The sequence below is a fragment of the Podarcis bocagei genome (genome assembly GCF_964188305.1).
Source record: "Podarcis bocagei genome assembly, chromosome: 6".
In the NCBI taxonomy this organism is placed as follows: Eukaryota; Metazoa; Chordata; class Lepidosauria; order Squamata; family Lacertidae; genus Podarcis; species Podarcis bocagei.
In genome coordinates, this window is record NC_138130.1 from 31,449,213 (window position 1) to 31,465,366 (window position 16,154).

General features: G+C 44.7%; 1 protein-coding gene across 1 annotated transcript in view; it reads right to left on the reverse strand.

The window, feature by feature from the left end:
• LOC308588539 (acetylserotonin O-methyltransferase-like) overlaps window positions 1–10,036 on the reverse strand; it is a 46,968-nt gene extending 36,932 nt beyond the window's left edge. The window contains exons 1-2 of the mRNA XM_081196950.1: window positions 9,810–10,036; window positions 569–743 (exon numbers count right to left, since the gene is read on the reverse strand). Coding sequence (XP_081053076.1) covers window positions 569–743; window positions 9,810–9,881 — 247 coding nt within the window. The 5' untranslated portion in view covers window positions 9,882–10,036. The remainder of the gene's footprint in view (window positions 1–568; window positions 744–9,809) is intronic.
• Window positions 10,037–16,154: the final 6,118 nt, after the last annotated feature.

Below are 16,154 nucleotides of genomic sequence, written 5' to 3' on the forward strand. Positions count from 1 at the left end.
TGTTCCTACATCCTCCTCTGGCTTCTGCTGCTGCCACTCTAGGAGAGTCCCAGGTGGGGGTGCTCAACATTCCTGCCTCTGATCATAACAGTGATTAAGTAATCAGCAATGGTGCTGCCTGCCGAGTGCTGAAGCATTAGAGGTACCTCTGCATTTTGTGCTCTAACTTTCTTCAGAAACGTCCGGTTTTCCTTTAAAAAAAAAGTCTGGGGGCCCCTGCTGGCATGTGCACCCCTTTCACGAGCCCTCCTGGGAAAGACCCCATCTGAAACCCTGAAGAGCTACTCCCAGTCAGAGTGGAGACAATACTGAGCTACATAGACCAATGTTAGCTTCCTGCGCCTCTAGGTTCTTAGGTGTCTCCCTTATTTAGATGGCAATGTTCATGACTTCATCTGCTTCCAGTTATGGTAGACCTGCTCCATTTGGGCATCTGTCCTGAAGTTGCGTCCTGATGGCACCATTGTACACGTTAGCAGATAAGATGGCTGAAAACAGTCATCTTCAGCTACACGTGAGTCAGAATTTCGAAACAACTTGAGTTGCTTCTTCCTTCCAATGTGGTTACCTTGGCTGCCCGTCCTCTCCACTCGCAGGAGCTTTAAGGCCACACAGGTATCCAACAGCCTCTCCATCCCAGTGAAGCTGCTGCCCAGACGTTCAGCAATAGTTGTTGAAGGCAGGAGTTTGCCTGATTCCAAAAGCAGGTCAAATACTCCCAACTCAGCAGCAGTAAACATAATCTGGAAATAAATGGGGGTGGGGATTACAAAAGTGAATCCAGGTCATCCACAGCAAGGATAGAGAACCTGTGGCCATCTACATAGTGGTGGTTAACCCATGGACCTCTGGAAGCTGTTGTGTTCCCCATCAGCCACAGTCTGTATGTAGTCCAATATCTAGAGGATCATGGGCTCCCCATCCCTGATACACAATTATGAAGGAAGAAAGGATGTTGAGAGATGTTTTTGAGACACAAAGGCTGTGTACACATTACCATTTACGCCGGCTCCAGCACGCTTCCACCTCTGGTGTTTAAAGTCAAGTACACATGACATGAACCACAATCCATCTGTATCTTGTAGCTTTCTGAGAAACACTGTTGTTTGATGCATTTCCTTTCAAACCAGCTTGCGTCCGGTTTAAAACCGAAATGCACAGTTAAGCGGCGGTGTGTACGTTTCAGTCTGCACTGCACATGCACAGTTGGGCAACCTCATTTGGAGCACACAGAGTCAAAATATAGAGCTTACCGGTTTCTACTGCATTGTATCACATCTGTTGTTAGTTACCTTGAATGTACAAGGAAAAGTGGAACCAAAGAACTTTTAAAAAATGAATGTAGTAATTGCAGATCACCTGACTGAAGCTCACAGGCTGCTTGTGGTCTGCAGATCACAGTTTGGGAACCTCTGGCAATAGGGGATTGCCGTGTTAGTTTATGCCTGAACACAAAAGCCTGAGACCTGACTATTGACATTGTGCAATTAAAATGTACCTGTCTGTTCTGAACACGTTTGCTTCCCATTTTGGAATCTGGCCTAGTTTTGACACTGAAAACGTAAAGCCATTCTGTATGAAGTTCTCTAGGGCAAAAGTAACGAGAAAACAGACGAGTTCCTTGTATTTTTTATTCAGAGTGGCGCAAGATGTTTGGGTGAAGCTAGACAGTCATCGGCTGCAATGTGTTTTGTCTAGCCTATCCAAGTCTCACACGTTCCAACAGAATAAATGGAGAATCTGGTATTTCTTCCCTATTTCTATTTCCCGTGTACAAATCATGCAATAAGAGCAGGAAAACAGATCTTGATTGCTTCAGTGCTTCATATATTGGAAGCAGATTGTTAGCATTGCGTCCTTTAAACTGTGATTAAATGGCATTGCAGAAATTAAAATAGTGAAATGTGGAATGGAGTTGACCAGGCAGTTGCCCCTTCCCTAAATCAAGTAAAATAAAATTATCTAACTGAGGTTCTGCCCCCCACTAACATAAAGCCTGCCCCCCCCAACATAACTATGCCCATGGACAGTCTTTTCAAACATGCCCTCAGTTAGTATGACCTAGTTGGAATTGTGATAGGAATTTTATGGTTTTAGATATATAGTAATGTTCATAACTGCACATACATAGATCAGCACAGGAACCATTTTGATTCCTAAACTGACCAAATCCTTTCTCTGCAAGGTTAAAAATGGAAAAGCCTCCCCATTGTCTCTTCCTTTAATCTGTGTTTGAATAAGGTGTGAGCCTGTGACCTGGCCCAGGAAATAAGTATTTTAGCACTACAAAAGAATGGCCAGGCTCCCCAGAAAATCCAATCAAGTAACCTGCTAGACAGGAGATAAACAAGGACAAGAGAAAAACAACATTTAAATTTCTGTGATGTAGGTGGGATGTATCTGAGGGGTGGTCTTAGGTTACACCCCTTCTGTGATGTATGCATAATGTTTCTGGGGGTGGTCCTGATCTAGAGAAGGGGAATTTCAAAAGTCTTTATAAGGCCTTGCAGGCCATTGTTCTGGGTCCTCTTCCTCTCCTGCGTGTGAGGGGAGTACCCTGTTGCAACAGATCAATAAAGATCAAGCTTACTAGCTGCTTTGCTTCTCAATATTCTCTGGTTGGCCTCTGTTATTTTCTCCTACCAATAGGGAACCTATGTAAGGACTCTATATGGGCTCTTGGATACCCCATAAGGGAAAAGGGCATATTTTTATTTACAACAGATGGCAACCACGAAGGGACTTTTGGTTACCCGGATTCTGGAAACGAGGAAGGACTGGTTATCCAGCGCGCACCAGGCAGTTTGCCAGGAGGAATAACCAGTCTTCCATCGGTCCCAGGGTCTGGAAATAACTTGGAGTTTCAGCGGGGCTAACCAGAGGAAGCAAAGCTTGATCAGGCCGGCCTTAAACAACCAGTCAAGAGATCCCGGGATCACCAGGACAGCGCTTGCGAAGTGAGTATGAGTAGGAAAAATGGGTAGTGGGGTGGGATTCTGCAAACCACAGCAAACCTATACTTCTCAAATCCTTACTTCTTTCCTCACTTTAACTCTTGAAAAACTGCCTGCTCCTCCTTTCTGTCCTCTTGATCTCAACACCAGCCTTAGCCCTTCGGAGTATGCCCAGGCAAAGGTTGTGTGTGATTTCTTCCACTTAATTCTTTATGCCAACCTATTCCTTCGGAGTTTTGCCCAGAAAGGTTGTGCAATTTCTTCTGCACTGAACTCCCAGCGCAGCCGCACCTCTGCCATGGCGATCTTTGTTAGAAATGACCTGTGAACAGAGAACGCAAGGGCGCTGAATTCCTTTCCATCTTTCATATTCCAGAGTCTCAACCTGGCATTGCAAGTGTGCAAGCGTTCAGTAGGGACTCTGAGTTAGATTGTAAGAGGCAGGGAGGTTGCTGTGGGTTGTAGAATAGAGATTAAGTGAGGTATCCCCAGGTTTTTCCCCTCGGAGATTTGTCCAGGTATCCCCAGGTTTTTCCCCTCGGAGATTTGTCCAGGTATCCCCAGGTTTTTCCCCTCAGAGATTTGTCCAGGTATCCCCAGGTTTTCCCCCTCGGAGATTTGTCCAGGTATCCCCAGGTTTTCCCCCTCGGAGATTTGTCCAGGTATCCCCAGGTTTTCCCCCTCGGAGATTTGTCCAGGTATCCCCAGGTTTTCCCCCTCGGAGATTTGTCCAGGTATCCCCAGGTTTTTCCCCTCGGAGATTTGTCCAGGTATCCCCAGGTTTTCCCCCTCGGAGATTTGTCCAGGTATCCCCAGGTTTTTCCCCTCGGAGATTTGTCCAGGTATCCCCAGGTTTTCCCCCTCGGAGTTTGACCAGGTTTCCCCTTTTCCGGACCCTTCGGAGTTTTGCCCAGGTCCAAACCCCTTTTAATTGAAAATGGGTGCACCTCAGTCAAAAGAAAAATAGTCCTCAGACCCCTGGCGTGAAAGAAGCCCAGTTGGTGCTTACTTCCCGCCTGGACTCTGACAGTCCCCTTCAATTTGTGTTTAAGAAACGTTTTTCCTGTGTTTAAATTGTACTTAGGTAACATCCAGCAGCTGCTTATCTTAAATGTGCCATCTAAAATAAAAATGCAAGCTTGCTCCAAGTTCTAAATCTAAGGAAGTCATGTTGAAGCCTTATCAATCTTAAACAAGACAAAAATTGAGAATGAAGTGTGCAAATGTTTGTTATTTGAAAGAGGCTCTAAAAGAGAGTTTTTCTCCCAAGTGGTAAAATCCTGTATATGTGCTACTTGTGTTCTGAAAGGAGGATTACCCCACCTCCTTTCTCTAGTTTCAGTGGGGAGGGTGATTTTAAGTCTAATGGTAAATGATGTTGTGTTGTAACTTTTGAGTTTGTGAGTACACCTGTGTTCCAGTCTAAGTTAACCTAATGTTTCTGCTGCAAAAGCCTAGTTGAGCCAACTGCTCTCTCAAGCTAAAATGCAGTGTATGTATTTCATTAAGTATATGCCTATGAAAGTATGGTGTTCCTTCTAAGAAAAATATCTGAGTCCAGTTTTAACTTTGATCTGGTTGGACAGAAGAGTTATTGTAAGGCTCCTGGTATCAGTCTCTATAAGACGTCCTGGCCTCTTTTCTTAGAAAATGCCCCCCCTTGTTTCATTCTGTCTCTTTCAGGTTTTTTTTCCTTCTCCTTCTTATTCTGTGCCAGGTAAATTTACTTCCGAGTAAGCTTCCTTTAAAGGAAACTGCAAGGGGGGGGGCATAGATTAGGCTTACTATTCCTCTGCAAGTTCAGGAAAAATTGTCACTTTTGTATTCCTTTTAAATCAAATCTATGGCTGTTTTAACTATGCTTTATAAGAGATCCTCTCCCTATCTTAGGAAAAATGTTCACTTCAGTCTTTAAAGATAATTTATCTAGGAACTTTCACTCTTTAGTCTAAGGAAGTAAACACTCACTCAAACTAGCTTCAAGATCTGCTAAAAGGGTTGGGTACTTTTATTTTCCTCTGCCTTAGTACATGATAGGCGCATGGCTTGTGGTCTCTTCCCCAGTTGTGTCTGTGTACATAAGTATGTGTGTGTCTCTCTGGTAGTACAAATCTTGCTATGAACCCTGTATTTTAGGGTTGGACTAGATGACCCCAGGTCCCTTTCAACTTTCCCAATTTGTGGCTGATGAGTTGAAATCCAGCCCAGATTTGCTCTTTGTTTTTAAAGGTGAGAGGTGAATGTGTGTGTTTCTGGTAGTACAAATCTTGCTATGAACCCTGTATTTTAGGGTTGGACTAGATGACCCCAGGTCCCTTTCAACTTTCCCAATTTGTAGCTGATGTGTTGAAATTCAGCCCAGATTTGCTCGTGATGTTTGAAGCAGAACTGGTGATATCAGACATTTAAGTGATTACAGTGTTTATCATTTTGTCTATTATTTACAAAAATCAGACTTAAAAGTCTACTCAAAGTTTAAGCACATAAAAATTCATATAGTTAAGTAGAATTAGCCTTGACCATGACTGAGAATGTTAAAAAAAAAAAAAAAAAATCCCATGAATTCTAACTCTCTGGCCATTTTTACTCATAAATAAGAGAGCGGTTGATTGTTCCGCGAATGGCCAGAGGGATATTAGCCCTTTCCTGTACATAAAGGAAGCAGTCTCAGTTTGCTTGGGCTGAAATTGCTAGCTTTGGTGAATACTTAAATTGCTGAGTTTCTCTTTTTTGTTTAAAATCAAACCCTGTTTTCAAAATCTACTCCTTACCCTTCCCTTCCCTTATTCAAATGGTAATTTAGCCAAAGGATGCAACATTTTCAATAGTATAAAAGGTTTGCTGAGACATGAACTCTGCACATGCACAGAGGCTAGATCAGCTAAAGAAGAGAGAAAGAGGAAGGGGGGAACTGTAAGGGGGGAGAGGAGGTTTCTTCCAAATGTAAAACTTGGAACCATTGAGGGAAATCATCCTTAATGTGTTTTGCTCCAGGAAGACAATAGTTAAGTACTGGACATGCCAAATTCTTTTCACAGGTAAATATCAAAGCACTCCCACTGTGAGTTCCTCTCTTGAGTAGTTTCTCCCCCCCCCCAATGGGATTTAAATTTCATAAGGTTTTTTTTTTTGTGTGTGTGTGTATGTGTATATGCCTATGCATTTTAGGAACAGCATTTCCTGACAGACCTCTCACATGAAATAATTTTCCCTTTCAACAGGTGTGTATATGCCTATGCATTTTAGGAACAGCATTTCCTGACAGACCTCTCACATGAAATAATTTTCCCTTTTAACAGAGTGTCCCTTCTTTTCTCCCACAGCACAAATGATAATGAAGGGATGCAAACAGTGATTTAAATACTCTATAAAAAGTAAATGCATTTGTTTTTCCTTTTGTCTTTCTTCACTTAAAGCCAAACAGTCACTTTCTTTCTGTTCAGCAAAACAAGTCTGAATCCCTGCTACATTAGTTGATTTCCTTCTATCTCTTTGTGGCTTTGACATTTTTTTTAGGTTACAAATAATCTGTTTTCGTTTATTAAGTTCATTTTATCAGTTCTTCCATTAAATTAATCGAAGCACAACCAAACATTGTTTGTGGAATGGTATTTGTTTACCTTTTTGCCTGAGCATTTCTTATTAATTCTGTCATTTTGGCTAGTGCAAGTTATTTGCACAACTTTAAAATTGCCATTCATTTTTTCTTGGTATTAACTCATTTCCCAGTATTAACATTACAGCTGATGATGTCACATCAAGAAACACTTTTATTTTCATTTGGGATGTTAGAATGCCAAAACAGATTACTTCAGGTTACTTATTAATTGTGTGTCTTAGCATTTATTTATTTTTGGTTCCTCATAGCTCATTTTGTGTGTTTGTGTTTTACTTTGGGGACATGTTCATCACATGTTGAAAGTCAGTCTCATGAAGTTCTTTTATTGGATAGCACATGGTGAATTTTAAGTTTTCCCCATTGTTTTCCCTTTTTTTTCAGTCCAGTAGTAATATGTGTGGTTTTGATAATATCTTTGTACTATTTAATAATAGTTATTTTCTGAATCTGATGTCTTTGTGTCAAGTCCATTTTCATCTAACTGGTAATCTAATTTTTTGCTTTCTTTATTTTTTAACCTTTGTATTTTTTACAGTTCTCTTTCTATACATGTGGAGTAATTTTTTATTTTATAATATGAAAAGAACAACAACAACAAAAATTAAGTGAAGGAAAGCAAACAAACTTAGCAGATAATAACAGTAATTATGTGGAAATGTGATAATAATATTGAAATAAATAAAATGCTTAATGTGCTAAGATTTTTTATTATTTGCAGCTTCCCATGGAAACTGGAGGACATCCTTCTTGTCTAACTGTGTTTTTAAGTCGCCCCAAAACCCTGCCCCCTTACAGGATATCACTTCTACAGATGTGCAATGATGAAAAGCAGCAACAACCCCTCAACTCACAAGACCTGCAACACCAGAGTTTTCAAAGTGCCCACAGTTATCTCTTTCAAAGGCTATAGACTGGCGGGGGGGGGCTGACAAAGGGGGGAGGAGTTGAATTGCAAGGACATTTTTTCACTTGAACCTCAAGCCTCTGCTCCAGGATTCAAAAGATACATACGTAAAAGATCACAATTGTGTCAAGATATGCAACAGATATTTAATTATTTTGTTTTGTATTATGTGTTATTATGTAAGAATGTTGAAATGTGTCTGACAGTGTGATTTCCACAAAGGGGGGCAATTTATTGTGTGTAACTGTTTTTATGTTTAATGTCTTATTGCTTACACACCAATGGAGAATTCTCATGCATTTTATACTTTCTAATAGCTCACACTATTGTGTAGTCCAATGTTTAGATAACCACATTTCATTGTCCCACCTGACACTATGCCAATCTTTCCCTATCCATTTTAATATGTGTTAAACCTCGTTTTGCCAAGGACAAACTTCTGGATCCATAAAACACCAGGTACATGAAGGTGGATATGCTTTGGTTTAGCAGGAATGATTCCTTATAGACTTAAATTGACTTATTTGGACAAAGTGCCCTTTTTAAGAATGGTTTTCTTTAACAGATTGGTTTGAAGACTTGAGAACCATGGGGCAAGATAAATTCAAATTGGACTCAGTTTGAATTGGGCAAGTGTATCCAGGCTGCAATTAGCTTTTGGTCCTTTAAGTGCAAGTGAGCAACTTCCCATTGTGCGAGTGCGAGACCACAGCCTATAATAAAATCCCATAGCTAAAGGCCAAGGCGAAGACCTCTCCCTCACGAGATGCCCAAAACCTGTGCCAGCTATGGTGAATGCCAGGCGACATGGTTAAATGAAAGCCCTGAGGGGATTCAACAGACAGGATGTGTTGCTGTAGCACTATGTCAGTGTGAGACCACAGAAGAGCTACCTTGACACCTGAGAACACAAAAATGGCGGGGGGGGGAAGCAAACTGCACTTTTCAGTCATTAGTGGACCTTACCTTCCTGCTAGGTGTAAAGCATAGAACACTATTGAGTAAATGGTCTCTCCCAAAGTGTTAGAATGCCACAAGTAATTTAGTAGCAAAACGCAACATGTGTTATTTTTATGATATATTTATACAAACACATCCATTTACAACATACGATGTTATTATTTGTGGGGCAAAAATTTTTAAGAAAAATTCTAGCCCCAAAGGGGGGAATATTGTGATAGGAATTTTATGGTTTTAGATATATAGTAATGTTCATAACTGCACATACATAGATCAGCACAGGAACCATTTTGATTCCTAAACTGACCAAATCCTTTCTCTGCAAGGTTAAAAATGGAAAAGCCTCCCCATTGTCTCTTCCTTTAATCTGTGTTTGAATAAGGTGTGAGCCTGTGACCTGGCCCAGGAAATAAGTATTTTAGCACTACAAAAGAATGGCCAGGCTCCCCAGAAAATCCAATCAAGTAACCTGCTAGACAGGAGATAAACAAGGACAAGAGAAAAACAACATTTAAATTTCTGTGATGTAGGTGGGATGTATCTGAGGGGTGGTCTTAGGTTACACCCCTTCTGTGATGTATGCATAATGTTTCTGGGGGTGGTCCTGATCTAGAGAAGGGGAATTTCAAAAGTCTTTATAAGGCCTTGCAGGCCATTGTTCTGGGTCCTCTTCCTCTCCTGCGTGTGAGGGGAGTACCCTGTTGCAACAGATCAATAAAGATCAAGCTTACTAGCTGCTTTGCTTCTCAATATTCTCTGGTTGGCCTCTGTTATTTTCTCCTACCAATAGGGAACCTATGTAAGGACTCTATATGGGCTCTTGGATACCCCATAAGGGAAAAGGGCATATTTTTATTTACAACAGAATGCACATTTAATGAAACATTTTTAAAAATGTATTATATTTTGCTATAATGAACGTGTTGTACCCACATTAACGTTTTATCAGGGTGCTTCCAGATGACATATTCATTGAACGTTCATTCCTATTGTTTTCAGAGAGATTAGATAGCACTATGTCAAAGAAAATGTTATCTCACGCTTTCCTATCACATTTTCCTATGACTTTACTTATTGCAACAAATCCATCCTTTGGGGGAGCAGGGTTGTTGTGCAAAACTTCCCAATGAATCAGCTGTAATTGTGTAACCTGCATTTGCTGGTATTTTACGTGAACCCCACCCCAAATTAGTAAGAGTCTGGAAGTGCCTTCACTTTATGTTACCACAAAAAGAAACGTCAAAACTAGGCCAAGTTCCAAACGGGGAAGCAAATATGTTCAGAAAAGACAGGAATTTTAATTGCACCACCATTCATATGTAGAAAACCCTTGAGAGTTTCATTATTCATAGACATTACCCACAAATCATACCTTTGAGACTAGGCATCCGTACTTGTATTGAAGCAGGGGCTTAATAGATTCAATATCTTCTGTAGAGTCCATCGGTCTTCAGTACTCTTGTCAGACACACGGAAGTCTTCCTCTGCTGCTTAGACCACTCTTGTCTCAGTGCCACACCAATGCTTGCAATATTGCTGTGCTGTATTCACTGAACATATCAAGAGAGCCTTAACTGGAATCAAAACAGACTCTGTGGATACTTGATAAGTTTCCTTGGATGAATTAATTGCGACAACTGGATTGTAAATACCAAAAGTTATTTTCTGTGGAACTGAACTTGTTTCTTTATTTAGGTATTTTTATACCATCCTTGATTCATGATCCCAGGGTGGTTTACAAAAAAAAGAATAGCACAACAGAAATGTAAAACACAAACAGTACATTTTGCTACACCCAGATATTGACAACATATTCCCTCGCTGAAATATATGCTTGCACCAGCCTCCAGGTAGTATAAAAACATTATGCTTCCCACAGAGCGATGCCTCTGTGAAGCTTAAGATATTGGCATGATAAAAAAAATTAATCCTGTTGTTGTTGTTAGATACATAACACTTCCACAGAGCAGCAAACATTTATAAGTACATGGATGATTTCCAGGGGCAGGGAGAAGGGGGAACACATTAAAAATCACCACTTTTAACAGTATCAAAACTAATATATTTAAGAAGTAGTACAGTGGTACCTCGTGTTACATACGCTTCAGGTTACAGACCCCCCCTAACCGAGAAATAGTACCTCAGGTTAAGAACTTTGCTTCAGGATGAGAACAGAAATTGCGTGGCGGTGGCGCAGCGGCAGCAGGAGGCCCCATTAGCTAAAGTGGTGCTTCAGGTTAAGAAGAGTTTCAGGTTAAGAACAGACCTCTGGAACAAATTAAGTACTTAACCCGAGGTACCACTGTATATTTTGGTGCATCCATATTGTAACATATGCAAGCTAAATGAAACAGCTCAACTAATAACCTCCCATAAACTTTGGTCTGCAACAGGTAAGTCAGCCTTCACCTACTTAGAGACTACAACTCTCATTAGCTCCAGTCACCATTGCTGCAATGACTGGGGCTGATGGGAGTTACAGTCCAAAATACCTGGAGTACAACAAGTTAGCAAAGGCTTCCTGTCAATTGCATGCAATATGCTAGCAAGGGATTACTTTTCCTCTGTGCCCTTTAATTTCTTCCCACTGCACTTGTCCTACTACCATTTTGCTACTTTGCTATCACTATCCCATTTTACCTGTGTTGGGGCTCCAAGGAAGAAGTGGCAAAGCCTACATACATCACAGAGAGCAAGGCTTATAGCCTCTGCACAGAGCAAAGTTCAATTAAATATCTAAACTCTTCATCTTCACGTGAGACAAAGTGGCCTTCCTTTCTGCTTTCCTTTTGATAATTTGACAGCAAGGGATTTTCCTTTGTTTGAAATCCTTTTTACAAGCTGATTTATTGCTTGCTCCTAAACCCCCTCCACCCCCAAGCAATCCATTGTTTTGCAATAAGCAAAAGACCCTCTCATTATGATGGCTCTGTGTGTGTGTACAGTACTCCATTGCGGGAGCTGGCCCTACCATTTGCAAGCCCATTTTGACAATATTGAAAGGAGAAGCAGTTAGCAAATTTAATTATTATTCATAGTGGTTTTAACTGCTAAGGAGAGGGAGTCTTCGGCTTCTGATGACAAAATAATTTGGGTAGCATGCACCTTAACCGGGGTGAAAGGAGACACACCATTTGCTGCTTCAGGCATTGAAATGTCTTGTCTGGTCCTGCACATTATCCTTGCCATGGAGACTTCAGAAACACCCCCTGGTGAAAAAAAATGGAAAGTGGATTGCCATTAGTGATACAGTTGGAAGAGGAATGAAACCTGTCCTGTTACCTAGACTGTTATGTAGTGTAGTTTCACCCTGGTCCAACAGGGGGATACTGTATATAGTTTTCACTCAGGTCTGTAGATAGTTTTCACTCAGGTCCGCGGCAGTTAGTTTAGGCGGGAACTCTGAGCTGTTGTGGTTACAATGTTGACAGCCGGCTGCCTATAAATACAGGCCGGCTGAGCTGTTCGCAGTCAGTTCTATTCCAGCTTATCTTAATAAAGAGCTACTTGAAGAAATCGCTGTGCCGGCTGCTATGTCAACCCACTATTTAACACTGGCGACGAGGATGGGATTGGATGGACATCAGAGCACAGCCAGATGCGGCCAGCCTCTGAACTGAGCTGAATCACAGAGCGAAATCACAGAGCGAAATCACTGAGCGAAATCACTGGGCAGAACCAATTCAGAGCTGACTGTTCTGGCTAGAGCACTGTGTTCCATCCATCGCCCTTCACGCCGGCATCGGAATCATGGCTTCATTTGTGCCTCTACCGCCGTTTGCGCCAGCCTCTGAGTCATGGGACTCCTACCTCGCTCGGTTCGACTGCTACCTCCAAGCCAACGAGCTGACAGCAGTATCAGTGGATCGGAAGCGGGGCCTATTCCTCAGCCTCTGTGGGCCTGAGGTGTTTGAGACGGCCCGAGCATTGGTTGCGCCTGAAGCAGTCCAGGCAACACCATGGGACACGATCCAAGAGAAGCTCCGCAACCACTACGCACCAAAGCCGTCCAAGATTGCTGCCCGCCATGCGTTCTACCACCGGAACCAGGCAGAGGGGGAGTCAATCAACAACTACGCCACCGCCCTGCGACAGGCTGCAATGCACTGTGAGTTCCGAGACTTAGACGATGCCCTGATGGATCGAATCGTCTGCGGGGTCCGGGACATCCATCTGCAACGGCGTCTCCTAGCCAAGCCAGACCTCACGCTACAGAAAGCCATTGAGGAGGCTGTGGCCTCAGAAGCTGCTGAACGCTCCGCCCAGGAGATCCGCAAGTCCAGCAGCCCGCGTCTTGCTAGGGGGCCAGTTCCGGTGCATCATGAAGAGGCCAGCAGTGATGAGGCATCCTCCAGTGAAGACGATGACGTGCACCAGACAAAGCGGGAGCGCAGGAAGCTCCAACAGAAGTCCAAGGGCCAACCGGAATGTGCTGGCTGCGGAGGCGACCATTCCCGTGCCAAGTGTCGATTCAGAGACGCCATCTGTAGGAGGTGTTCCAGAAGGGGCCACATCGCTAAGGTCTGCCGATCGGCTCCGTCTGACACCCCCCCTTCATCGACTCGCAAGTTCAAGTCTTCACTCCAGTCCGCCAAGGAAAGTTGTTTCGCTCTCACCAACTGCCGCTGCCCGTCTGGAACCACGATTGGCCAAACCGACTCGTCTACGCGACGCAAGCTGAACGTCACGGTGCTCATTGAAGGAGCTCCATGTGACATAGAGATCGACACCGGGTCTGCCCTGTACGTCGTGTCATGGAGCACCATCAAAAGACTGGTACCCAGAGTATCCAAAAGGCAACTCGACTCTCACCGCGTACACCTGAGAGACTACCAGGGAAACGACATTCCCGTGGTAGGCGTTGGCCGGTTCCGGATCGCCTTCAAGGATTTTTCGGGCCTGCTCCGGTTGGTGGTGGTCGAAGGTCAGCGGCCAAGCCTCCTAGGGCTAGACTGGTTTGATGCCCTCGGCCTGGAAGTCACCGGCATCAACTGCATCTCTAACGCAGAGACTGAGGGTCTGGTCAAAGACTTTGCCGAGGTTTTTGACGGCACCTTGGGACAATATACTGGTACGCCCATCTCCTTTAGCCTTGATCCACAAGTCGCCCCCATCAAGCTCAAGCCACGCCGGGTTCCCTTTGCTCTCAAGGCTAAGGTGGACGAACAACTGGACAAACTGATCGCCCAAGGAGTTTTGGAGCCCGTTGACCACGCAAAGTGGGAAACCCCCATCGTCACGCCTGTCAAGCCAGATGGGTCGGTGAGAATCTGCGCTGACTACAAGTGCACAATCAACAAGGCACTTCAGCAGCACGCTTATCCGGTTCCTGTTGTCCAACACCTGCTGCATTCCCTGGGTGAGGGTAAGGTCTTCGCTAAGCTGGACCTTGCCCAAGCCTATCAACAACTGCCAGTCGATGATGCCACTGCTGAAGCCCAGACGATCGTCACCCACCGGGGGGCATTCCGTTGCCGCCGGTTGCAGTTCGGGGTGAGTGTGGCTCCTGGCATCTTCCAAAGCCTTATGGAGCGTCTCCTGCAAGGGCTTCCGGGCGTGGTACCATATTTTGATGACGTCTTGGTGTCTGCAGAATCACACCAGCAGCTGTTCGAGCGCCTCCGTGCCGTGCTGACCAGGTTCCAGGAGGCCGGGCTCAAGGTAAAGAGGGAGAAGTGCCTGATTGCCATTCCACAGGTAGAGTTCCTGGGCTATCTTATCGATGCCTCCGGCCTTCATCCAACCACATCCAAGATCCACGCTATCCAGCAGGCCCCCACCCCAAAGGACAAAACGGAGTTGCAGGCCGTGCAGCACATCACTCCTCATGCGGTCACAGGGAGGAGTCCTGCTGAACTGCTTATGGGCCGCCGCCTCAGGTCACCGCTCGACCGGCTACACCCAGACTTTGCCGTGGCTGAACCCCCAGGCTGTGCCAACGCACCACGGTCATTTGTCCCAGGAAACCAGGTCTTTGCCCGGAACTATGTGGGGGACATTCCTTGGGTGCCAGCCACAGTAGTGGGAGTCACTGGACCTCGCTCGTACCAGGTGGCACTCAAAGGCGGACGTTTGTGGCGACGGCACATAGACCAGCTTAGGCGCAGGGTTGGCGACTTAGACACTACCGAGGTGCCCCCAACTGCGCTTGCGGCTCCAGAAGAGACACGTACAGATGGCGAGGCCCCACCTACACCTCCCTCGCAAACTGCCAGCGTGGAGCCGAACCAAGCCGTCTCAGAACAGACTCAGACCACTCCACTTGCAGAGGCTCCACCCACAGCAGCGGATCCAGGGGAGTTGGTTCCAACGCCACCTAGGGTCGCACCACAGCCTCAGCGAGAACTGTGTGGCCCTCCGGACTTGGCTACCAGTCCCCGGCGGTCTGGCAGAGTTTCCAAGCGCCCAACTCATTTAAAGGACGTTGTTGGACAGGTATCACTGTTGGTCTAAGTATGGGAAATGTAACCGATATGCTTTTGTGCCTAATTGAACCATTACGCGTAGTGCTGTATATAAGGGAACCATTACGATTGTAACTAACGCCTTATCTCGGTGGGGAGGGGTGTTATGTAGTGTAGTTTCACCCTGGTCCAACAGGGGGATACTGTATATAGTTTTCACTCAGGTCTGTAGATAGTTTTCACTCAGGTCCGCGGCAGTTAGTTTAGGCGGGAACTCTGAGCTGTTGTGGTTACAATGTTGACAGCCGGCTGCCTATAAATACAGGCCGGCTGAGCTGTTCGCAGTCAGTTCTATTCCAGCTTATCTTAATAAAGAGCTACTTGAAGAAATCGCTGTGCCGGCTGCTATGTCAACCCACTATTTAACATAGACATTCATGGGTGTAGCCAGGATTTTTGTTGGTGAGGCAGGACTTTTGTTGGGACGGGGGTAGAACCAGCGTGAGTGGTCAGTTAGTTAAGTATTTCTATTGTTTTACTTGACTGGCGGGGAGCTGCCCCCCCCCCCTTGGCTATGCCCATGTAGACATTGTAATTATATATAGATCGCATTTATGCAAAAGTAAGAGAAAATCCAGAACTTTTATTTTATCTTTTATTAGGTATGTATGTATGTATGGCACAGCAGTGGGTTGCCATGGCACTTCAGCAATCAGCACATAGCCATATGTTGTATTCTTCAATCCCTGCTCAGAAAATTCTCCTCCAAAACGCCAACATATATACTCGGAACGCAATTGAACTGTACGCCTCCCCAGGTGGAAAGCAAATTACAATGGCAATTGGTGATCCTGCCTGAAAGCAGTAGCCCAGCCCCCTGAAGAGCCTAATAAAGGTAAAGGTCCCCCTGACCGTTAGGTCCAGTCGCGGACGACTCTGGGGTTGCAGCGCTCATCTCGCTCTATAAGCCGAGGGAGCCGCCGTTTGTCTGCAGACAGCTTCCAGGTCATGTGGCCAGCATGACTAAGCTGCTTCTGGCGAACCAGAGCAGCGCACGGAAATGCCGTTTACCTTCCCGCCGGAGCGGTACCTCTTTATCTACTTGCACTTTGACGTGCTTTCGAACTGCTAGGTTGGCAGGAGCAGGGACCGAGCAACGGGAGCTCACCCCGTCGCGGGGATTCGAACTGCTAACCTTCTGATCGGCGAGTCCTAGGCTCTGTGGTTTAACCTACAACGCCACCCGCGTCCCTAGTATGATTCCTTAATTCCCATAGTGTATTTCCATAACTGAAGTAACAAAATGCACCTTC